Source organism: Rana temporaria, chromosome 3, assembly GCF_905171775.1.
Source record: "Rana temporaria chromosome 3, aRanTem1.1, whole genome shotgun sequence".
Taxonomy (NCBI): Eukaryota; Metazoa; Chordata; class Amphibia; order Anura; family Ranidae; genus Rana; species Rana temporaria.
In genome coordinates this window covers 179,275,293-179,300,674 of record NC_053491.1, presented here as the reverse complement: position 1 = coordinate 179,300,674, position 25,382 = coordinate 179,275,293, and the positions used below count along the sequence as shown (strand labels likewise).

The 25,382-nt window shown below is 44.5% G+C and overlaps 1 protein-coding gene across 5 annotated transcripts in view; it reads left to right on the top strand.

Moving 5' to 3' along the window:
* Nucleotides 1–25,382, top strand: part of SCAF11 (SR-related CTD associated factor 11) — a 103,318-nt gene that overhangs the window by 63,118 nt on the left and 14,818 nt on the right. For 2 of the 5 annotated variants that reach the window (XM_040343901.1, XM_040343905.1), the window contains exons 10-12: nt 535–629; nt 7,908–10,862; nt 12,167–12,537. In XM_040343901.1, coding sequence (XP_040199835.1) covers nt 535–629; nt 7,908–10,862; nt 12,167–12,537 — 3,421 coding nt within the window. Of the gene's footprint in view, nt 1–534; nt 630–7,907; nt 10,863–12,166; nt 12,538–22,771; nt 22,845–25,382 lie in introns of all 5 variants that reach the window. The other 3 variants (XR_005747909.1, XM_040343903.1, XM_040343902.1) reach the window with 3 other exon arrangements.

Genomic DNA, 25,382 nt, shown 5'->3' with positions numbered 1-25,382 from the left:
ATGGCAAGCTGTTAATCAGGCTGCTGGCTGGATCCCAACAATTTTGTTGGGATTATTCATGGAGATGGTTTTGCCCCATCAGCTGATAGCGAGCAATAACCAAAAATGGTTTGGCCATTCTTCAGTCCAGAATGGATGCCAACCGTAGTGCCCCTAAGTACAGTGAAGTGAGTGAACATAGCCATTGACTGGTGAAAGGAATGCATTAACCCAGACCTCATCTACGGAGACTGGTAAGCTGCAATGTTGCATATTTTGCTTTAGATGATCTTTATGTATAATGTAAATGCAACAATATTACTACACAAGCTGATAAAGGCCTTGCATGCTCAGATGTTTTATTTACTGACATTTTTATCTGAATAATAAATCTTATGCATGAAAAGGGTACCGATGCCCAAAGCATTTCATTGTTTTCCTATTCTGTTGTCATTACAGCCCAAGGTTTGAAAATGTATTCTGATTGGCACGTTTCATGCATAAGCCTACACTACAGTATTTGTTACTAACCTGTTTTTTGTTTTTTGTTCATAGCAATTCCCTTTTTTCTGTTGAAACACTCATCCACTCGCCATCGTTTTTGGATGACTATATATTTACCATAAGACCTTTATCAGTCAGGAGCAAAGGTAACAATTCTATGAAAAAATATTGTAACTGAGGATTTGTGATTAATGACTTGTTTTATTTTACTTTTTAATCAAAATCTTGAGATTGTATGTAGACTGCGCTAAACTGTGTGCTGCAAAGGAATTTAAATTTAATATGGGATTGGGGGGTGCAAAAAATGTACTGCTAATGTTTACACTCAGTTGCCATTTTAAACGCTGCAAATTTGATAGCTGTTTCAGTATTGGGTTTGTGTGGCTATATCTTTCAGCTTTGCAATGTATCGCTGCTAAATTTTCTCTATTATCATTGTAAAACTGCTCAGCTCCTTCCTTCTGATTGCATGGGCATCGTGAATCAACTGTCTTTTGTGTATTCAGTTAATGCCAAACATAAGAAAAATCTAAATTTTGGTCTAGTCAGACCATAGAGCATGGGTCTTCAAACTACGGCCCTCCAGTTGTTCAGAAACTACAATTCCCATCATGCCTAGTCATGTCTGTGAATGTCGGTGTGTTATAATGCCTCATGGGATGTGTAGTTCCACAACAGCTGGAGGGCCGTAGTTTGAGGATCCCTGCCATAGAGCCTTCTTCCAGTTGTCTTCAAAGCCTTTAGAAAATGCTAGGTTAGATGTGATCATTAAACTATATGTAAAGCCAACGTTTTTCATTTAGTTTTGGATTTTATTTTTTTATGATTTTTTTTTACTAGGAATGGCAGCAATCTGCGATGGTTTTTTTTTTTTCGGGACTGCGACATAGCAGACACATCGGACACTTTTGACAGTTTTGGAACCATTCATTTATACAGTGAACAGTGCTATGAATATGCATTGATTACTGTATAAATGTGACTGGCAGGGAAAAGGTTAACCACTAGGGGGCGGGGAAGGGGTTAACCGTGTAGCCTAGTGAGTGTTCGAACTGTAGGGGGAGGGGGGTGAGTGGGGGAGGTGACCGATCTGTGTCCCTATGTATAAGGGACACAGCATCCGTCTCCTCTCCCTGACAGGATGTGGATCTCTGTGTTTACAGGGGGGGCCCTGCTTCTTCGTTTCCTTCTGCTGGGAGGTCCCGGTCTTCACCGCCTTCTGGTTCTCTTCCGCCGGGGGCTCCGCTCTCTTCTTTAGCTCTTTTGCGAGGGGGGGTGCCTGGGCTTCCGTCGTCTTCTGTCACCTTCTTCTCCTCTTCGATGTTGACACGTCGCTTCCTCCCACTGTAATGCCGCATGCGCGTCTCGCACCGATTTACATAGGCCTCTTATGACGTCACAGTCCCGTCATGCTCCAGGGGTGCTCATGGGCCTGACACGTCATAAGAGGCCTATATAAATCTCTGCGAGCCGCGCACACGGAATTTCAGCGGGAGGAAGCGACGTGTCGACATCGAAGAAGGCGACAGAAGCCCAGGCACCTCCCCCTCGTAAAGGAGTTAAAGAGTGGGGCCTCCGGCGGAAGAGAACCAGACGGCGGTGAAGACAGGGTGCCGCAAAGCACCTCCCCCCCCCCCCCCCATGTTGAGGGCATGCGGCCTGGCACGGTTAAGGAGGGGGGGGGCGCGCCGTTTTTTCGGCGTAATGGGTTTCCCCATTAAAATCCATAGCAGATGGGTGCTCTTGTAGGGAGAACCCATTACCTTTTTTTTTATTTGAAATTTGGCGTGGAGTTCCTTCCCCCTCAAGATTCATACCATACACAGTGCTTGGTATTTGCAGGGATCCAAGTTGGATCCCCGTTCAATATCATGGCGTGGCTAAACGCAACCGCAGCTAAAAGCACTGTACAAATGCAGCTGATCGCTGTGCCTGGAGTCTTGAATTCCAGCAAATTAAAAAAAAAAAAAAATGCTTTTATCTGCGGCAAAACAGCCGTCGGTGTGAAAGGGGCCTAAAAAGCTGGACTTTGCTTTAAAAAAAAAAAATAATAATTATTCTCCAGGATACTTGGTTATCCTGCTGCACTATTTCCCAAAAGACATTACTATAATTATGGAGACTTGGCTTCTGGAAGATACAGGCTCTTGTACACTTCCTCCAGTTTTTCTTATATTTGTTCTCTTGTGTTTTCGATCTATGATTTTCAACTCCTGTTCTGTCTACCCTTTTGCATATATTTTCATTATTGAATAGGGAGGCTTTACATTTTAGGTGAGATTTAAGTGGTCGCCTCAATTTTGCTTTAAGGCTACGATGTATTTTAGAGCAACGTTTAGAAGCATTAAGGAGCCCAAAACCTGTGATCAGGGAGAAGCATACTAATGTAAATTATGCATGTGCACAGATTTTCTAGCTGATGTGCTTAATTTCATTCCATCAGTCTCGCACGTGTAAATATGCATCATATTAAGCATTTTTTACTCTGGGTTTTTTCGGCGGGTGAATGGGCATATTTTAACATGCCCGTCCGCATGCGGCATTAGTCTTTATTCGTGTATACCAGTTGCCATTTTGTTATCTTTACCCTTACCCCCTTTTTTTAGACCGGTGTGGTGGTTCACCCTACAATCTCCGTTCATAGTTTTAGGGTCACGACTTTTTTATTTTGGTACTTGGTTTTTAGAGGTACACACTCCCACTTCTGGCTGAGTTTGCCCCTCATCCTTCCTCCGCTGCCGTGCCATTCATAAAGCGCAGCGTGCTTCACACATGCGCTTTAGGGAACCGGCTGTGAAGCCGCATGGCAGGAAGCTTCCTTTAGCTGAGACGATGACAGCACCCGAGAGCCGATTTTGAAAAATTGGCTTGAGTAAGGACACCGATTGATTTGCAAACGGGTACGTGCCCTAATATTGAAAGTCAGGAGCTGCAGTATTTGTAGCTGCTGACTTTTAATATTCTGAAGGAGCCTGGTTCTGCTTTAAGAGATATAGGTCCCATTTTATCTCTCATTGGTCTTGTGTGCTGCTTGCTCATACAACTTGGGCATGACAATTTAAAGAAGGGTTATACAGGGGTTGGCTTTGTTTGTATACCTGTGTGCCAGCATCCTGAGGTCCGCAGTATACCCCATGTCTAAAAATGTACTCCTTGGGAGATCTCTCCTAAAGAAACACTGTAAAGATTGAAAATGTCCCAAATCAATCTTTTGGGATGGCACAGGGACCCTTGCTCAGGCATGTGATCCACATGCCTGATGAATGGTCTTTATTCTATGATCACACAGAAAAACAAAGTATTGGGTATAGCACCACAAGCTTTGCACTTTTTGAAACCAGCTTTTTTTTTTTGCTGATGACATACGGTATATCTTATCCTTGTCTTACACTGTAACCTGTCAAAATTCCCTATCTTGGCCTTTTTGACCAGTTGGGAGTCAAATCTTATCCATGTTTTGTACAGCGACCAGTTGGCAGTCATTGCTGCACCCTTTTACCACATTTCAGTATGGTGTGCAAGATTAACATGGTCTGCATATAGACAAAGCACACTTTTTTTTTTTTTTTTTTTTATTGATGTTTTGTTAAGTGATCTTAGATCTGTATGGCATAATTATAATTCTTGCCTTTAGTGTAGCAACTGTTCTTTCATGTAATGTATATGTGCATGGTAGGAATTGAAGTATAGTGGAACATGATGTTTTTGGTGCACAAATGCAGTATGCTCGGCAACCTACAAGAAACAAAGGCAGGATAGCTTTGCAAAAATATCATGTCTCTGCAGGCAAGCATAATGCCTCAAACATCTTGGCTGACAACATATTTGAAGCCATTTTAGTGGGCATATGATTGCAGAATACAATAAGAGCTTATTGTTGGATGCTTAAAGTGGATGCCTGTGTGTGTTGTTTTTTTTGTTTTTTTTTTATGTCACAATGTAGAGAATACGATTTTCTATCATCTGTGCCCAGTCTTGCCACACAGTTAATCCAGCTCTGAGCAATCCTTTTATTATTCAGTGAGATAAAATCGACAAACTGAGAACAACCTTGGTCTGTTCCGCCCCCTTGCTGTGAGTGACAGGTTATTTACATATCTCGTGCACTAGCCTGTGACAGACACATCCTGTGTATAAAAAAGTTCACAATTCACATCCCCCTCCTAGCTCTCCCATGATTGGCTGCCTATACTGTGTTTTGACTGGATGTTTCTCATCATGGGGTGTGATTCACAGTTCAGTGTGACAAGGAAATGTATTCTGCAGTGAACAGACAAGTGATTAGGGAAGATGTATTTAGTCAGAGCTGGGCAGCGTACAAGCTCTAGTGATGATATTGTTAGGTGTGTGTGTGTGTGTGTGTGTGTGTGTGTCTGCGGTCACCTGATGACAGTTGCAACATTGTTTTCCATCACCAGGATGTGTTATGTGGGGGAGGGGTGGATTTCTCACGTTTTATTATTGCACCCATTAAGGCTGAATGAGCTTGGCGTCAGTTCACACTCCTATGACACTCCACAGCAGTTTGCATATGGCAGTGTAAACTGCCGTGCGAGTCGGGTGCAATGTGGGAACCCGCAGTGGATTCTCGCACCGCATTGCTGTTCAGATCACATGCGATTTCAGCCATACAAAGTGTATGGCTGAAATTGCATCACATTCGGACTAAACACGCACAGGACCCTTTTTTGGTCCGCACCAGAATTGCTTGGTGTTTCACACCTATGTAATCCGATTCATGTCCAAGCTGTCAGTTCGCAGTGCGATATGCGAGCTGAAATGGGGGTGTCATTATCATTGTATGACACTTCCCAGCAGTTCACATATGGCAGTGTGAACTGCTGTACGAGTGGGAACCCACAGTGGATTTGCAGGGTTCTCGAATCGCACCAGTATGAACCGAGCCTTGGTGGGAGTAGTCGGGTGACTTTTGTAGGCTGTATGCTTTTGAGGCTGGGTTTGCACTGGTGCGATTCGGGAACCCTGCAAATCCGCTTCGGGTTCCCACTTCGCACCCGACTCGCATGGCAGTTCACACTGCCATATGCGAACTGCTGGGGAGTGTCATACAATGGTAATGACACCCCCATTTCAGCTCACATATTGCACTGCGAACTGACAGTTTGGACATGAATCGGATTGCATAGGTGTGAACACCAATGCGATTCTGGTGCTGACCAAAAAGTGTCCTGTGCATGTTTGGTCTGAATGTGATGCGATTTCAGCCATTTTGTATGGCTGAAATCACATGTGATCTGAACAGCAATGCGGTGCGACTCGCAGGAATGCGGAGTGTACAGTGGTGGGTAGTACGTGCAGGATGGTGTCAGGATAGTGGACAGTGTCGGATAAATATTTTTTTTTTTTTTACAATTTTTAGATATTTTTTCAAAAGTTTTTTGGACGTGTGTGTGTGTGTGTGTGTGTGTGTGTAATTACAATTTATTTTTGTACTATTGATGGGAGGTTGTGTGTGTTTTTTTTCCCAGTTTCATTTCATCTTCTTTTTTTTTTTTTATCAGCCCTGATGGGGGCATTGGTGACGTGTCAGGGGTCACGTGTCACTCTTATTTTATTTTTTGCCCCAAAAGTTTTTTTTTTATATATTTTAAAACGTGAACTTCTGCCACCACCAGCTCTTGCCACCATCAGCTCCTGCCCCACCAGCTCCTGCCAACATCACCATCTCCAGCTCCTTCTGCCACCACCGTCACCTACTGCTACCATCACCAGCTCCGGCCAGAAGCTCCTCCTGCCACCACCAGCTCCTGCCCTCACCAGCTCCTGTCCTCCCATAGCTCCTTCTGCCACCAGCACCTCCTATTGCCACCATCACCTCCCTCCACCTTCTGCCACCATCACCTCCCTCCACCTTCTGCCACCATCACCTCCCTCCACCTTCTGCCACCATCACCTCCCTCCACCTTCTGCCACCATCACCTCCCTCCACCTTCTGCCACCATCACCTCCCTCCACCTTCTGCCACCATCACCTCCCTCCACCTTCTGCCACCATCACCTCCCTCCACCTTCTGCCACCATCACCTCCCTCCACCTTCTGCCACCATCACCTCCCTCCACCTTCTGCCACCATCACCTCCCTCCACCTTCTGCCACCATCACCTCCCTCCACCTTCTGCCACCATCACCTCCCTCCACCTTCTGCCACCATCACCTCCCTCCACCTTCTGCCACCATCACCTCCCTCCACCTTCTGCCACCATCACCTCCCTCCACCTTCTGCCACCATCACCTCCCTCCACCTTCTGCCACCATCGCCGTCAACTCCTGAGTCCTGCCACCACCACCAGCTCCTTTAGTACCTTGAGGCAAGGAAGTCTGAGAATGCAGGCTTGGCTTGCCATGAGCTGGCCTGGTCCGTTTCTGCTGTGGATGCCTGGGTAGCTGCTGGGCTGTCACAGGGCTGTCTGGAGTCCGGATAGACCACCGCCTGGAGCCGGCACCAAGAAGGCAAGACGGCTCTATCCATTCCCTCTCGTGACTATTTTTAAAGCTTGGCGCGCCTGGCGGGATGCGCGATGACATCACTCGCATCGCCACCTCTGTCGAATCCGCGGCCGCCCCCTGGGCCTGGGGGGGGGGGGGGGGGAGAAACAGGATTGGAGGCTCAGCTCAGGACTCGGGCAGCGCCAGGAAACTGCGCATGCGAAGTTTAAAGCCAAAGCGGTCACGGCTTTTTTTTTAACGGGGAATCTTGTCCTTTAACGGACACGGAACTTGCGGCTGCGGGAGGGGGCTGGATGGAATGATTTTGCGGGCCGCAGGTTCCCCACCCCTGCTTTAAACACTGATACAGCCACTGCATACACTGATGTCCTGGAAGTAGCAGTAGCTACACGCAGCAAGAAGCACTGTGTTGTGGCAGCACTAAGGGAAACTTCCTGTCTGCTGCAGGAATAAATAGTCAGTCTGAGTGCGTCTCCACTATTCAGGAGCCATGTATTTTTCGGTGTTTACAAAACTCCTCTTCCCGTAGGCGGAGGTGGAAATCATGACCTCATGTGCCACCCCCCCTCCACCTTGGCCAATCAGAGGAAGACTTGTGTTCATTGATAACAGTAAAGGTTTCTCCAGTATGGCAGAGACAAACTCAGGTTGACTTTCAATTCCTGGCAGTAGATGGGAAGTACTGCCGCCGTGACACAGCGCTGCTTACTGTATGCAGCTAATGCTACCACAGTACATTGCAACACACGCAGCAACCGCATCAATGTTTAATGGAAATGATTTGGGCAAGCTTGGCAAAATTGACTGTTTAAAATGAACTGAAAGCTGGGATTCGACTTTAGGTGAAATGTATAGTTTTGTTTGAATTAATGTGTTCTAAAATAAAAGTAGCACTGTTTACTTTTTACAGTAATTGATTATTCCCTTTCTTTACACCCCTTTTGTTTACAAAAACAGTTTTTTCCAAGAGAACATGTGTTCAGTCCTGTGCTCAAGAAGGAACAGAAAAAAAACAAGCTGCTTCTAGTAGTAAAGGAGCAAGAAAAAAAAGTGTGCAGTCCACTACTAGAAGACGCTCAGCAAGAAACAGCAAATCTGATGTCAGTCAGCTTCAAAGCTCGCCAAAATCCAGCAACTCCGATAATGATGCATCTGGTTGTAATAGCTCTTCCACAAACACTTTGTCAACTGATCATTCAAATAAACCACCTGCAAAACAAAGAAAGAGGGCACCCAAAAAAACTGCTCAAAAGAGAAAACGACTCAGGTCAGCAACACAAACTCAACGAGAAGCTGATGAAAGTAAAGATGATTCTGAAAGTGAATCGGAAAAAGATGAGAAAAAGTTGAAGATGCCAGATTTGTCTGACACAACACAATTTGAAGTGTCTAGGTCTCCTGTAAGCAGTCCTGAAAAAGTAAACCAACCAGTAGATGATGATGATGATGATGATTCCTCTGTTTTGTCTCCCATGGACCAGTCCACAGAAGAACACATACCTGCATCATCACCTATGCAAAACGAGGAAAGCTTTGATAAAGAGACATCTGCTTCTCCAGAACCTCATAATGAACATTCACTTGACAAAGTGAATTCACCGCCTTCTCCAATATTTACAAATGGTCAGAGTGCATTAGAAAAGAGTCGGCCAGAGTCCATGTGTGGAAATGAACTAGACTCAGATGTCGATTCTTCGCAAAAATTAAGCACTGAATTGGGGCATTCTATGCAGGCAGAGAATTGTGAAGATTGTCCAGGTTCTCCTCCTTCTCCTAAGTACACTGATAATGTCTGCTTACACAAGGAATCTGCATCTTCGGACTCAGAAAATGAGTTGGGGGTTATTGAAAAAAACACACTTTCTTCAACACTATCTGAAGATCTTCCTGATTGTATGGAGCAAGACAACTCTGGCATTGGCCACACAGGTGTGCAGTCATCTGAAAGCTTGAATGGAAACCAGGCAAGCAGTTTCTCCCAGTCAGAAGCTGAACATTTGCCAGATTTAGACTGTTGTAAAGAATCCTCTAAGGATGAGGAATCAACAAGTTTGCCAGCTGCTGATCCAGAAAAGAAGTTTGACTTGGAACATTCCCTTAGTTCATCTGATTCTTTTAAGGAGAATCCATCTGAAACTCCAGACCTTCCTAAAGTGCTAAATGTGGAATCCCCTCTGCAGGGTAGTTCTCTTAGAAGTGATGATGGTTTAGGTGATGAAGTTAATGGAGTGGAAAATAGCTTGCAGGAACCCAAGCTGACAGATACTAAAACAAGTGTACCGGGTGAATCGGAGCATGGGAGCAGTACTGAAATTTCTGTAAATAAAACACTGCTGCCTGAACAGTCTACAGCTGAGGAGGCCTGTTATGTCGGTGAAGTAAAAGATGAACTATGCAGTGATGTCCTACAAAATGTACCTTTAGTTGGTAACAAAGTTGAAAGCATCCTTGATTCTAGTGCTGTGGCTGGCAGTAAATTGTCTGATAATGCTGATGCTAAAAATAAAACTGATCTTGACCATAAAGAGCAGGTAGCTTATGGTGAAGATAATACTGAATCTGTAGCTATGGAATGCGAGTCGATCTGTAGTGATCGTGAATCTGAGCAACAAACAAAATTGACTGAAGCAGTTGTAACTGAACCTGGTTCTTCTGTTTCAACAAAAACGGAAGAAACTGAATCCACTGAAAAACCTTCAGTGCCGCTTGGCGAAGAGGCGCAGAAAAAAGAAGTGCGTCCTCGAAGATCTAGGTTCCACTCTCCTTCAATAACATGGTCTCCTACTAAGAGTGAAGTTAAAGAGAGGCCAAAATCACGTTCTCCAACTAAAAATAGAGACTCTCCTCCTAAACGCAATTCTAGATCCCGTAGTAAGGACAGAGATCGGAATACTAGTGAGCAGTGGAAAGGCAGAAGTCGAGACAGGCAACATAGGAGGCAGTCTAGATCTAAAAGTCGATCTCGCTCAAAGTCAGGGTCGCAAAATAGAAACCGAAATAGAAGTAATACTGCTGAGAGGAGCGAAAAAGACTCTCCGCCTTGGAAAGAGAGACGATCAAACGACAGCTGGAAAAGTCCTAGGGGAAATGAAAGATACAGAAGAAATGAGCATGAAAAACCAAACGAACATTTTAGAATTGATAAATATGACTCCATGGCTTCATCGGAGCAATATCCTGAAAATAAAAATGAACCGGATTGGGTGTCAGAAAGAATTAAATCTTTAGACAGCAGAGGCAGGGGAGATGGCTGGATGCGAGGTGATAGGAGAGGGTGGGGAGACAATAGGGGCAGAGGAAGGGGAGAAATTAGGGGAAGAGGGGATTACAGAGGCAGAGGTGATTTTAGAGGAAGGGGTGACCTTCGAGGTAGGGGGGATGGACGAGGTAGAGGAGGGAACAGAGGAAGAGGTTCTCCTAGGGGCTGTAATTGGGATGATAACCAGTATAATTCAGGTGATTCGTGGAACAGAAATGTGAACATGGACTGGAATTCACCCAGAGGCCGTGGTGGCCATGGCAGAGGTGATGGCAGAGGTGATGGCAGAGGTGATGGCAGAGGTGATGGCAGAGGTGATGGCAGAGGCGATGGCAGAGGAGGTTTCAGAGGTGGTTTTAATTATGGAGACCAAAATGAGAATTATTGGAACAATAGACAGCCGCCCTACTCAGGAAATTCTAATGTTTTTGGGCAAGAGTCTACTAGGGTGCAAGAACATCAAAATTATAAACCTAAATATGAGGAAACATATGAGTCACCTGTTGATCGATCTGGGTGGACTTCTGCATCAAGTTGGGCTGTTAGAAAAACCTTACCTGCTGATGTTCAGAGTTATTATTCAAAAAGAGGAAGAGGCGCTGCTGGCTCCCAGCAGCAGGGATGGCCTAGACAAGAAGCAACTCAAGACCAAGGTTTGCATTTTACTTTTTTTTTTGCCCTTTAACAAAATCCAAAATGTTCTCTGAAGTACGTGCCATGCAAGTGTTAAATGTGTAATCGCAAAATATTGGGCAGTTTATCCTTGGAGTTCACATCAGAAGTAGTGAATATGTGAAGGCTCAGCTGTACCCTGCTCCCATCTCCAAGAGTACCTGTTCTGTGCTTAAGGCTGCTTAACTGCTGGAATTGGAGGAGCGTGGTGAGCTAAACTGCTGCAAAATTCAGTGCTTCTGCTGTGAACTTTGAGGATGATTTGCTCCAAGGTGCCCTGCAGCCACAGGTCAGTGAAGGCTGGTTTTAAAGCAAATTTACTATCCCCAGCCTGGCCACTTTAACCACTTAAGGTTCGGCTCACGTACATATACGTCTGCCCTTTAAAGATGGATATCTCGGTAACGGCAGCAGCTGCTGCCGCAACAGATATAACCATATTTTCCATGGCCGGTCCTGTAAACAATTATGGTGGTCTCCGCGGCAGATTTGCCGCAAGATCACCGTTGGCGGCGGGAGAGGGGGCGCCCTCCGCTGCTTACCGGAGCCGTCGCTACCGGCGAAGGCGATCAGGTCCTTCTCCCTCTGTGGATACGAGTGGGGCACGATGGTCCCCACCTGTCTCCATAGCATAGCAGGGTGGAAGCTACGTCAAAACGCCAGTGCATACTAGCTCATTATTATTTTCCCTTACAGATGTAAAGAAAAAAAAAAGCAGCAGGGGTGGGAGACATGGCTGGATACATGGGGGGGGGGGGGGGAGACATGGCTGGATACATGGGGGGGGAGACATGGCTGGATACATGGGGGGGGAGACATGGCTGGATACATGGGGGGGGAAGACATGGCTGGATACATGGGGGGGGGGGAGAAGACATGGCTGGATACATGGGGGGGGGGGAGACATGGCTGCATTTGGGGACACATTTAAAAAAATTATCGGTGAGTACTTGAAAAAAAGTATCGGTACTTGTACTCGGTCCTAAAAAAGTGGTATCGGGACAACCCTAGCCATAACAATATAATCAATAAACATGCACAATCTTTCCTTGGCTTTAAATTAAAAGAAAGCTATTGTGAGCGCTCAGTGTAGTGACAACATGGGGTTAACATGCACCTTTTTTTAATCAGTAATTATTGGTTAATTTGTTCAAAGTAGAAAATTATGTTCATACCAATGTATGTTTAACCTTGGTTAGTGTTTAGGTCATGGTATTGCAGAGTCATTTAACTGTTTAATTGGCATACTGTTTAATTGTATATTCTGATTTTTCTTCCAAAACAGACCAAGCCCTCAAAGAACAACCAAGTCAACAAACTGAAAGTGCTCCTATGCCAGTCAATATGGTGCAGACACAAATGAATGTAGTGCAGCAACCGATGACCGCACCCCCTGCACCTCCTGCTCCTCCTCCTCCACAGCCAGTGAATATTTACCCATATTCAGTGGGAGTACATCCCCCCTTAGTGAGCATGCAGCACAATCCATACAACATTCATCCTCCACTCCCTATTCATCTTCACCCACCAATACCTCTAGTGCAGGTATCTGCTCAATCTAGCGTGCCTCAGGGATTGCCCCCTCCCCCACCACCGCCACCGCCATCTCAGCAAGTTGGCTATGTTGCACCACAGCAAGATGTAAAACCACAGCAGGTACTTTATTTTTTTCCTTAATCGCAAGTAAGGAACATCAATTTTGTGTGTAATGTGTTGTGTTTTTAAGATTTTGTCTATTTTGCCTATCCAAAATAAACTAAGCTCACCAAGTCTTTTGAACTAGGACTGATTAGTCTTATTATACCTTTGTAACCTGCGGCTAAGGATAGCCATACATTAATTTTTTACTGATTTCTTGCTGAATGAGTTGAAATTCAACCTGTCTGTGGCCCTGTTGTCACCACATGGCTTGACAAACTTTGAGCCAGTTGAAAAATTGTTGAGCAAAACATAGACTGCATTCAGATGCAGTTACCGCATATTCAGACAGCCACTGGTGTGCTGCAGCTGTGTGAATACAGCAGCTGACAGAGCAGATTCCTTTAGCATGGATGGGGGAAATTGCATGATTTCTTTAATCTTCAAGTGTATGGCTAACCTTGCTGTGTTGGAGTGCACAAATGAGAAAAAATAAACTGTAGTGCAGCCATTTTATAATGGAGGCCGAGGGTGAAGGCTTGGCTGCTGCATGTGCCCCTATGGTATTTTAATCAGCACAAGTGGATATGACCAGAAGAAAACTTGCTTTCTTCCAGCAGCTGTGTGCCTGGGGGGGAACCTTCCTTTCCTAGGATGACTTTTTTTCTGTTCACACTCCTCCAGAAACACTGTTTCATTTATTTACTAGCAGTTACTTTATTGTGTTGTCTACATAAGTCCATATAGCCATTAGTGATTCTAAAAAGACTTGGTTAGGTCTGTCATTTGCAGTTTTACCACCCACCAATGATCTGTCCCATATTTATTTATTTTTTTCCCCCTCTCTATCTTTTAGGATTAGGTTTTCGTTCTTGAGCAATAAAAAACACAACATCCCAATCGTATCTATATAGATTAAGATTTTATAGAAACAAAAATGTGACCAATGTTAACACCTGCTGGGCCAATTGCACGTCACTACTTTTTTTGAAGGAGCTTATTCACTTATATACGTATAATTTGGATCTTTAACAGTATCCTCTTCACACCTGCTTAGACCCCCAAACATTATTATATTCTTAAAGCAGGGACCCTGGAGAATAAAATGATGGCTTTTACAATTATTATTTTTTGTTGCATGATATTTGCACAAATGTTTATCAAACCAAATTTTCTGGAAATAATACTTGTAAATTGATTTTAGTGCACAAAAACACAATATCCAATTTTTGGTTAAATAGAAGACTTTGTTGTGTCAAGATTTAAAACTGCAGATGCTTGTGAAATGGTGACAACCTTTACTACCTAAAACTGTCTATAGGTGATGCTTTAAATGTCTTATTGGTTATCCGTTTAGAGTTATGAATTGTAGTCCTAGAATTGTGCATTGAAATCATTGTTTACATTTTTTTTTTTTTTTTTTTTTATTGCTTTCACAAGGGGGCAAACCCACTCCCTTTTGATAGCTTTGGGTAGGTGACAGGTACTCGTTATTGAAACCTCAAAGGGTCTATTAGATCCCTGATATCTCTCCTGCTCTTCTAAGCAGTTGATCAACAGATTGTTTTTGATCAGCTGCTTCTCTGGCTGTAACAGCCTGGGAATGTCAGCACTTGCCTCATCCTTCCATTTTGCTTTTAAATGTCCTTATTTCTTCTGAGAAATGCTCACTTCCTGTTCTGTCTGTCAACTCGCCACCGTAATGCAAGGCTTTCTTCCTGTTGTCGAGAAAGCCTCTTGATGGGGCGAGAGAGTGGCAGGACGCCCACTAACATACTGCTCCTTTCTCTATCTGCAAAGTAGAGTGTCCTGACACTCCTGCTTGCCCCCTCAAGAGGCTTTCTCCATCCCCCTCAAGAGGCTTTTTCCACACCAGGAAGAAAGCCTCGCATTACAGTGGGTGTGAGTTAGACAGAAGAACAGGAAGTGAGCATTTCTTAGAAGAAATAAGGACATTTAAAAGCAAAATCGAAGGCTGAGGTAAGTGAAGGTGGACTGCACTAAGGTAAAGGAAGCTATTTAGGGAAAAAGTTTTCCTTTACAACCCCTTTAATAAGATTGCTTATATGGAAGAGATTTTCCTTGGCATTGCCATATGATGCGTAACATGGTTAGGGATAGCAGGTGTATAAAGAAAAGCTATCATAGGAGGCCTCTAATCGATTCACATCTTGCCTCGCACCCTTTCCAGACCTTTTTAGTAAATTTGTAGTAAGTGAATTGATACCTCTAACTTTGGTAACCAGACCCCAAAGCATAAAATTGCAATGTACCAGTGCAATCCTGCAATTTAATCACAAAACATTTATTTTAAGAATACAAAGTAAACCAGAATACGTTGGAATGTGTAATACTTGGGAAGAACAGGCCACCCTTAGATTTGAGAGCTTTAAGAACCATTTTTGCCACCCTATAGTGCTTCCAGTTTCCCCAAGTAAATGATAAAAGGTCTCATTGGAACTTTTTTTAAGGCCACAAATGGGATTTTCGCAGGGAGTGTTTAAAAATGGTACATCAATTTCGGCAGGACTGTCATTTTTATGGATGCAATACTACCCAGCCAGGATATATGGAATAGAGCCTAGTTCTGTAAAAGCGGCCCAATTTCTCTAAAGGGATTAAGATAATTGACTTCATAAACTTTGAGGTAAGGATGTCTGTAGTAAATGTTCTGACATTTCCAAGAATAACTAAATGGTGATTGCATTGTAGAAAGGTGTGGCTGAAAATGAAAGGGTTAAGCCTCTGGTTTAGCATCAATCTTATAATCTAAAAACACTGCAAATCCTTTAATGGAGACCGGTAAATTAAAGTGGTTCTGGGGTGTGTGGGTTAACAATCATTTGCAAAAGGGGCAAGTTTGAAGGAACAATTGTGCACAGTGACTCCCTCTTTTATATTGGATGTTAAAAATTGTAGCAGCAAAAGGTTCAATACATGAAACAAAAGACTTTAAACACACACACACACACACACACACACACACACACACACACACACACACACACACACACACACACACACACACACACACACACACACTCACTCACACACTTAGATGTGACCTGTGTAAGCTTCACTGGAGCCAATGGTGTAGCATAAACACCACCTGCCTGGAGTTTGCGTGTTCTTCCTGTGCCTACGTGGGTTTCCTCCCACACACACCAAAGACATGCTGGTAGGTTATAATTGGATCCTGTCTAAATTGGCCCTAGTATGTACGAATGTGCGATCAGGGGACCTTGGATTGTAAGCTCCTTGAGGGTAGGGACTGATGTGGATGTATAATATATATGTAAATTACTGCGTAAATTGACAGCGCTGTACAAGTACCTGAAATAATAATAATGGGCTTGAATTGCTCATTACATTGGACCTGTAATACCTCCATGCTGAAACATTGCAAAAAATCGGCCAAGGCAATTAAATGCCTTTTCCGCATATAGACACAAAAGAGCCTACTTGATCCTTGTGTATACAAGCTGCTATGACCTGTAATAGCCTGTTTGCTAAGATCTTACTAATCTGGAGATTGGAATTCAACAAGGCTAATAAAGAAAATAAACTGCTCTATATAGCAAAAACCATGTCAACAGCAGCTTTTTTTTGTGTGCAACATTTAGCACAGTTCCAATACAATATAGCTTTATAAAGTTGTGCTAAATAAATCAACATAAGTTCACAAGTGATGTCTTCCAGTATTCCTGGTATCACCACTATCTTGAAGTGTGATCCTGTGTGTCAAAACCAAAGGCTGAAAGGCTCGCTTACCAAATTATGTGGACCTCTCATTACAAAATGTCACAATCACTTGTGGCTCCAAACCCAGCCAGGGTCTTTATAGCTTCGGAAGGTCTTCCAAATTGACACTTCAATCTTCCTGACACGATTGTCATTGGAGTTCCCCCCAAAACATAAAAGGCTCCACATAATGTAAAATTTCAAAATTTTATTGTACATGAATATAAAGGTTGCACTGGCAGTAAAGAGGCAAGTAAAGCGACTTTAAATCCTATGCGTAAAAGACAAAAAGAAAGTGCCTCGGAGTGCAAATATTTAATAAAAGTAGCAACATGTATTTCCACCCTTGCATTAAAGCTATGGATAACAAGCGCCCCAGTAGATGGATACATCTCCTTTTGCCCTGCTTTGTACTTCCAAGCAAGTAAAAAAAAAAAAAAACCTTTCTACAAAATATTTAGAAATCTTATTTGTAATTTAAAGCATTCCTATTGTAACGGTCACCACCAATTACGACCTTCCATCAACTCGCGACAGCTTCCGACCCTCCAACCATCCAGCAGGCCCGAACCATTCCATAAGAATTCCCTCAATAACGAGACTGACGAGCTCTGTTACTGCGTCAAAATATGAACTAACTTTTAATGGCTTCTTAGCTTGCTTATAATGCAGTACAACAGGTCACAGGAACAATCAAACTGCTCCCCCCCCATCACACCATGGGGGGCTTCAATCACATTCTTTTACATAATGATATTCAGAGTTAATTATCCCCCAGACGTTGCGTCTCTGACAAGTACATTACACACAAACAGTATACATAATGAGAGGGTCTAGGAGCCAGCCTGACTCGGTTTCAATCCACAGAAGCAGTCTTAGTTGGCATCTCAACCGCCTCACACAATGGAAGGCCTTTCAAGAGCCAGGCTCATTTAACGTGTCACTAGCCAGGGCTAATCATTGAAAAGAGTCAGTATTGACCGGTAGGGTCACAATATCCTTTACAGACATTTCAAGAATATATGGTAGATTACTGTCCATGTTAAAACAATCCAATATATGTCTCTTTATTTCCTGGCTCAACCGGTGCCCAAAAGTGACTCCTGTTACATGGCTCCCTCCTTGTGGAACACTCCGGCAGACCCGGCTTGATCCTTTTCGGGTCAACTTGGGGATGTCCGGAACTAGGAGGCCGGGATGATGTCTGTTTGCCGGGATAACCCATCAGCATTGCCATCTGGCTTACCAGGTCGGTAGCTGATGGTGAAGGTGAATAATGGAATTCAGTTCTGGAACAGTCACTTGCTTTGCTCTCTCAATGGCCCCCAAAACCTGCTGTTGATGCTCTTGGGCAAGATAAGGCACCACCTGGATGCAAATCCCATTTAATCTTTTGACAATTTCAGCCTGTTTTGTGCATTTCAATGTTCAAGCCACGGGACATCTCATAATACATGACGTAGTGTCGTTGCATCTCCGATTTCTCACTGGCCAACTTGTCACATTCCCATTTTTAGACTGTGATATTGTGCCGGGTCTCGGCAGCAAGCGAGTTGGTTCCAGCAACGCGGGTCGGGGCACAGGTAGTCACTGTGTGGGCTTCAGCGGGGCACATCGGGGCGTACGCAGAAACAAGGGGGGGCAAATCATTCCCCAGTAGTACATCCGCTGGCAAATCCTTCATCACCCCCACATTCACATGTCCCGATCCAACCCCCCAATCCAGGTGAACCCGGGCAACTGGTAGCCGGAAGACGGTGCCTCCCGCTACTCTTACGGCTATAGTGTCTCCGGTGTGCTGGCTCTCTGGGATGAGTTTCTTCTGTAGCAGTGTCATCGTGGCCCCAGTATCACGTCCATTGGCTACCTTTCCATTGACCCAGACAGTCTGCCTGTGTTGCTGCCTGTTGTCCTGGTTAGCTGCTTGTATCGGATCTGCCTCGTGCAGAACGCCCCAATGCTCTTCCTCAACGCAGTGGGCCGCAGGCATGCGGGGGTTCCCCCTTTCTGGCTGTCTCCATGACTGTGACTGCCTGGGTGGATTCAATGGACAGTCTAGCTTTCTGTGTCCTAGCTGTTTACACACAAAACACCTGATGGGCTGGGAGTAGTCCTGGGAGTTGAATCTGGGCTGCTGAGGATAAGTGACCGCTGGAGGTGGTGTTGTAGGACGGTCCGACTGGGGTTTTTAGGCAATGGCCGGCGGCGGTGCCGCTGATCGATAATCCACCCGAGCTGTTGTCTTGACCAGAGTTGTCCAGTTTGCGGGCGTCTGTGTATTCGTCTGCCAGGCGAGCTGCTTCAGACAAGGAGAAAGGGTTTCTGTCCCGGACCCACGCTCTGACTTCCCGGGACAGTTTGTCAAAGAAGTGCTCCAGCAGGAACACCTGCAGCACCTCTTCCCCGGATTCTGCTTGGCATCCATCGACCCAGTGGGATGCTGTGCGGTGTAGGTGGCATGCCCACTCTGTATATGAGTCTCCAGTCTGCTTGCTTGTCTCTCGGAACCGCCTCCGGTATGCCTCTGTGACGGCATACCTGGCCAAAAGTGCTTCTTTTACCAGTCCATAGTTCATAATATCCTTGTCTGGGATGGCCCTGAACGCTTCACTGGCCCGGCCGGACAATTTCTCAGACAAAATGGTAACCCATTCCTCTGTGGGTACCCGGTGTAGGGCACATTGCCACTCAAAATCAGCAAGGTACCCATCAATCTCCCCTTCCGTTTCAATGAAGTTCTTAAAAGCAGCAAAATGTATCTTTCTCCTTTCAATTGGTGCTGCTGTGACTTCTACTGCGTCAAAATATGAACTAATATTTAATGGCTTCTTAGCTTGCTTATATGCAGTACAACAGGAGACTGTTTCACAGGAACAATCAAACTGTCCCCCCATCGTCACACCGTGGGGGGATTCAATCACATTCTTTTGCATAATGATATTCAGAGTTAATTATCCCCCAGACGTTGCGTCTCCGACAAGTACATTCCACACATAAACAGTATACATAATGAGAGGGTCTAGGAGCCAGCCTGACTCTCAGTTTCAATCCACAGAAGCAGTCTTAGCATCTCAACAGCCTCACACAATGGAAGGCCTTTCAAGAGCCAGGTTCATTTAATGTGTCACTAGCCAGGGCTAATCATTGAAAAGAGTCAGTATTGACCGGTAGGGTCACAATATCCTTTACAGACATTTAAAGAATATATGGTAGCTTACTGTCCATGTTAAAACAATCCAATATGTCTCTATTTCCTGGCTCAACCTGTGCCCAAAAGTGACTCCTGTTACACTTATTAAAGTAGAAAATCATTGTCTCCAGTGGCATCAATTGGAAGTGGGAGTTTCCAGCAAAAATGTCAATCGCAGTGGAAGTTTTTTTTTTTTTTTTTTAGTTAATCTATTCTAGTATGTTTCATATAGAAAACATGTCTTGGTAGTTGAGAAACTATTGCACACCTCTGAGGAAATGTAAAGTTTTAAAGCCAAGTTGATCAAGGTTAGACGATAAGGACATGTTAAAATCCCTTCTCTAAGAATGTATGTTGAAGGCATCAACAGTTTTTTAATTAAAGATATTTACAATTTTTTTTATTTTTCATTAAAAGCATAAAATTTAGAGTAATTCCACATTCCCTGATAGCGTCAGTCGGGCTGAACTAACATCTATTCTATCTCATCCTCATTTAGCTTTCTTGACTGTCATTCCCTGGATGTTGCAACCAGGGACACAGCTAATCGAGCACAATATGTTCTTGATTAGCTGATTTGGTGGGCAGGGTAAACTTTGGGAGTCTAATAGACCCCTTATGCCTCCATAAAAAGTAGCTGTCACCTGCCCAAAGTCATCACATAGGGGGGCTTATTCTCTATTTACTTGAAGCAACATCTTTTTTACCAAATAATGGGTAATACATTGTTTTTGTGTGCACTAAAATTAATTTCAGTGTATTTTTGCCTGACAATTTGCATTTGAGATGTAAAAAATTTCAGCAGTGATCATTTTTTTTTTTCTTCAGGGCATCTGCTTTTTTTTTTTTTTTTTTTTTTTTAGTGAAAATAGGTTTGGGTGTTCTAAAAGCAAGGCGCACCTGTATGAAAAATAAAAAATTGCCCTGGGCAGCAAGTGTTTAGGATAATCCTCTTCAGGAGACAGCCATTTTCTTCATCTGACCAAATAATCCGGTCTCCTTGAGATGTTAGAGGTTCATGGTTGTATACTCATCTGTAAAGAAGCACTTGGATCCCTCTGCAATTTGGGTGACATGGAAGAGCTCTTCTGCTCTGTCCAAGAACATACTGGTGTTTGTTTGCAACAGTTTAGATTGTGAGTGTCCCAGCTTGATCATCGGATATCAATTGAGTAACAAAAATGAGTGTCCATACACTCTCCAGTTTGTATGCCTGTAGCCATGCAGCCCCCTCTATTGAGGTCTCCTGCCCCTGTGCCTCTGGTCATATATACAGTTTCCCAGTCTGACTCCACACTGGTCAGAGTGGGGGACACGGCACCTGAAGAGGGCTTGATAAAACTATCCCTGCCCCATACCATTCAGGGGGAAGCTGTAGAGCCTAGCTCATTTCTGGTTGACCTTTAGCCATATGGTGTCTGAGGGAAAAAAATATGTAATTTGAGGCGACAATTCATAAAACTGCCTACAAGAGGACTGGACAAAAGCAATATCAGGATAATCCCTACTAAAATTGGCGTGCTAGTGTATGAAGATGGACCTTTCTTCTTTACCGGTTTTAACTGCTGTGTAAGACTAATTTTTTTACTAGCACCACTTTTTTTTATTTTTTATTATTCAATATCTTCAATCAAGATATTTTCTCTACATGCCTGCAGGAGCTGGTTTCTTTGTGGCTACTTGGTGAAGTGGCCTCTGCTTGGCTTTTGAAATGTCACCACCGCACCCTGCACATTACAGGAATAGCCTGGAATTCCTCATGGGGTGCTTTCCAGACTCCATTCTGTTAACTGGTTAGCTTGGGGGGGGGGGGGGGGCATTTTCCTAGGCTGAGATTGTCGGCATTGCCCAAGTGCCTGTCCTGTGTCTGAAGACTCACTGTGTGACTAGGCTGCAAACTAGGAGCTACCTTTTTTTTTTACAACAGCCACTTTTCTTGCTGGAGTCTTCCTAGCCTCCCACATTGGACTCATTTTAGTATACATTTGTGTGCAGATTAGCAGATCTCCATTGAGCCCTCTCCCATCTTCTGGACTAAGGTGTATCTTCCCCATCTTGAATCACCAAGCTCCATGTTTCTTCATTTGACTTTATAAATTCTTCATCCACCAGGTCTGTTATCGTTCCTTAGCCAGGGAGACTTTATTACTTATGTGAACATTGAGGATGTGTACCCATGTGCCACTATTTTTCAGGTACATCAGTTTTACCAATGATTTGCTTAGGGGCCCCTAGGACTTTATGGTCTAATTCAGCCAGTTATATGCCAACTCTGGTTGCAGCGGTCACAAGCACACTCCTACACCTTCCCCCACAGATTCTGACCTTTAGTCTCTGATCTGCACTTTGGGTGTTTCCCAAGGTGCTCGCCACAGTATTGGCTCTACTCTCATGGAAATCCCCATTGTGGATAATTGGACAACCTCCTGTTAGGAAAGTGACTTTGCCCACTGTATCTTTATCTCAGATTCAAGCTCTCCAGTCAAGAGTCGATGACAACGATTTTGCATGAGTTTTGGGCCTGATGGTTGCCTTATTCAAGGCAATCCCATTTGCCCAGTTCCACTCCAGACATCTGATACAACATGCTGTTGCCGTGCGACAAGTCAGTCAATTGCCTAAACAGACCAATTGTTTTGGTACAGAGCACCAGGTTGTCGTTTGCCTGTTGGCACAGAAATTCTGCTCTGGAATCAGGGTATTCCTTCCCATGTCCCCCGATGGATGCTAGGTCATTGGGCTGAGGAGTCATCCTTGGCACCCTTTTGGTTCCAGTTAACATCCCAGAACTTTAGGTGATATAGCTGTCTATGCAGCAGTAGACCATTCTAATGTATGGTCTGTCAAACCATGTTCAGAAAATGCTATAGCGGTGGTTTACATCAGCCGTCAAAAGAATCATAATTTTTGCTCTGGCAAGAGCGGTGGATTGGAACCTGCCTTGGATCCAACTTTTTCCAGAATGTATAGCCTAGGTGTAGACAGTTGACAGGGTAGACTTTGAGTTGACAGCATCTGCACCCAGAGGTGTGTTCCATGACCTGTCACAGGTTGGGAATGCTGGATGGTGGACCTCCCAGATTCAGCAACAAACTGGACATGTTTAGTACAGATATCCTTTAGAGGACGCAGTTGATGCTGTGGTGGATCCATAAGATCAGGTACAGGGATCCTTTAGAGGAAGGAATGGATGCTCTGTTGACTGTCAGATCAGGTACAGGAATCCTATAGAGGAAGTAGTGGATTTCCTGATGTCTAGGTAAGATGCACCCTGATTCATGCCTTTCCTCTCCTGAAGCTTTTTTCTTGTCTGCTTCGCAGGACTGAGATGAAGGGCATTCTGGTGATTCTCATTGCTCCGGACTGCCCCAGGCAGATGTGGGACACCTATCTGGTAAGACTACTAGTGGATGCTTAATTTGCTCTTCCAGATCATCAAGATTTTTTGTGGTTGGACTGTTTTCCCATTTTGCTACATGATTGCTGGCTTTGGGTACATTGCTGTTGAAGCCCAGGTTTTCAGAGACGGGGGCATCTCTGAATCTGAATTCTTTGAGAGCTAGGAAGGCTACATCCCGTGAAGTCCATCTTTAGACATGGAAGGGCATACTTGCGTCCCGGAGTTTCCACCCATTGCGTTTTTCTGTAACGTATCGGCTCCTCCCTACAATGTGGCTTAAACCAGGTTTCTGCCCTTGATGTTCTGTTTCAGAGACCATTGGCCCCTCACCCCTGGATGAAGACCTTTTTGTACAGAGCATCTTCTATGTAGCTCCCCTTGTTTTGTGCCCCTTTTCCTCCTGCGAGATCTGAATCTGGTTCTCTGTGCTTCAAAAGCTGCCGTGAACCCATTAGACATTCCTCTTTCTAACTGTACCCCCCCCCCCCCCCCCCCCCCCCCCCCCCCCCCCACTGTGGCTTTTGTTGTAGCCATCATGTCTGTGAAGCGATTGTCTGAGTGGTTTTGCATAGCGACAAGGTGGGTTTAAGGCTTAGGATTTCCTTTTTGCACCCTACTAGATCAGTGAGTGCTGCTTGGGCTTTTTGGCATCAAGCAACGGTTTGCTTGCAAGGCTGCAATCTGGTCTTCTGTTTACATATTTTCAAAGTCCTAGCAGGTAGACATTGCAGCCTCATCTAATGCCAGCTCAGATTCTGGTGTCCCTTAAAGTGTCACTAAACCCACATCATAAAAACAAAATAAGAATACATGCTGTTCAAACTCAATCGCTGAGATTAGTTTTCTGCATTCTGTAAAAAATGAGTTGATCCTGCTGTTCTCTATCTCCACCTTATGTCAAAGTTCCTGGTTCAGATGGGGATTTTGCTAAACAGTGTTGGCAACTCTGAACATGCTCAGGTTTCGGTGTGTTCTCTGAGCGTTTTCCTTTCTATTGCATCTGATTTGACTATAGTCACACATGTAGTCATATACACAGTGGTAAATGACAGCCCACGCCCTCTCTCCTCCAAGGGGACAGGCTATTACATGTAGATTAATGGAGGCTTCACCTTCCTGTTCCAAGATGCAAGCTGAAGAAGCATGTGACTGGCAGAAATCCAACCACACATGTCATTGCCATCAAAATAAGATTTGATTTCAAATATACAATGGTTAAGGTTAAAATGTCAGGTGTCTGTGATGTAAAAAAAATGTGACGGATAAATCATTTTAGACTTTTTTTTTTCCCCACTTTTTTATATATATATATATATATATATATATATATATATATATATATATATATATATATTCTATCCTATAAACTGTACAACTCAGTTGAACAACAAACTGAAATCTTTTAGGTGAAGGGAAGTATAAATAAAATATGGTTGCTTAAGTGTGCACACCCTTCGACCCCTTTCACACGGGGATAATGATCCGCCTCGTGAACCTCCGCTTGCTCAGCGGGGATCGCTCCGTTGATCCCCGCTAAGCCGAGGATGACAGGGTGGTCCCCGCACACTGTGCAGGGACCGCCCTGTCTTTTCGCCGCTCTCCCCTATGGGGGGGATCGGATGAACACGGACCATCTGTCCGTGTTCACCCGATCCGCCAGACGGATGGAAAAGTAGGTTTTTCTTCCGTCACACTTTGGCGGGTCGGATGTCAGCGGGCATGTCACCGCTGACATCCGCGGCTCCATAGAGGAGCACAGTGCGCCCGTTCAGGTCCGCCTAAAAAACTGGCAGGCGGACCTGAACGGGCCGCCCGTGTGAAAGAGCCCTTAAAGTAATACTTTGTTGAAGCACCTTTTGATTTTATTACAGCACTTGGTCTTTTTTGTTATGAGTATCAGCATGGCACATCTCGACTTGGCAATATTTGCCCACTCTTCTTTGCAGAAACACTATAAATGTCAGATTGTATGGGCATCTCCTGTGCGCACAGCTCTTTAGATCACCCCACAGATTTTCAATCAGATTCAGGTCTTGGCTCTGGCTGGGTCCTTCCAAAACTTTACTCTTCTGATGAAGCCATTGCTTCCTGTTAATTTGGATGTATCCTTTGGGTCGTCACGCTGAAAGATGAAGTTTCTCTTTGTGTTCAGCTTTCTAGCAGAAGCGTGAAGGTTTTGTGCCAATATTAACTGGTATTTGGAACGGTTCATAATTCCCTCTACATTGACTAAGGCCCTTGTTCCAGCAGAAGAAAAACGTCCCAAAGCATAATGCGGCCACCACCATGCTTCACTGTGAACCCTTTCACGCCCACATTGCCCCACACTAGTAAAGAACACTGTGAGTCCCCGTCCTTCATAGCGGCGCTCGCTGTTCCCCCTCAAGCTCCACACGTTCATCCTGATTCCCAGATCGCCGCCAAGACAGCCAGCCAATCCGGGCAGCCTTCCAATCAGAGAGGGCGCTCATCACGCGGGCCAATCGGGTGCAAGGAGACGGGACATCCCATCCAACCAATCACAGCCGATCT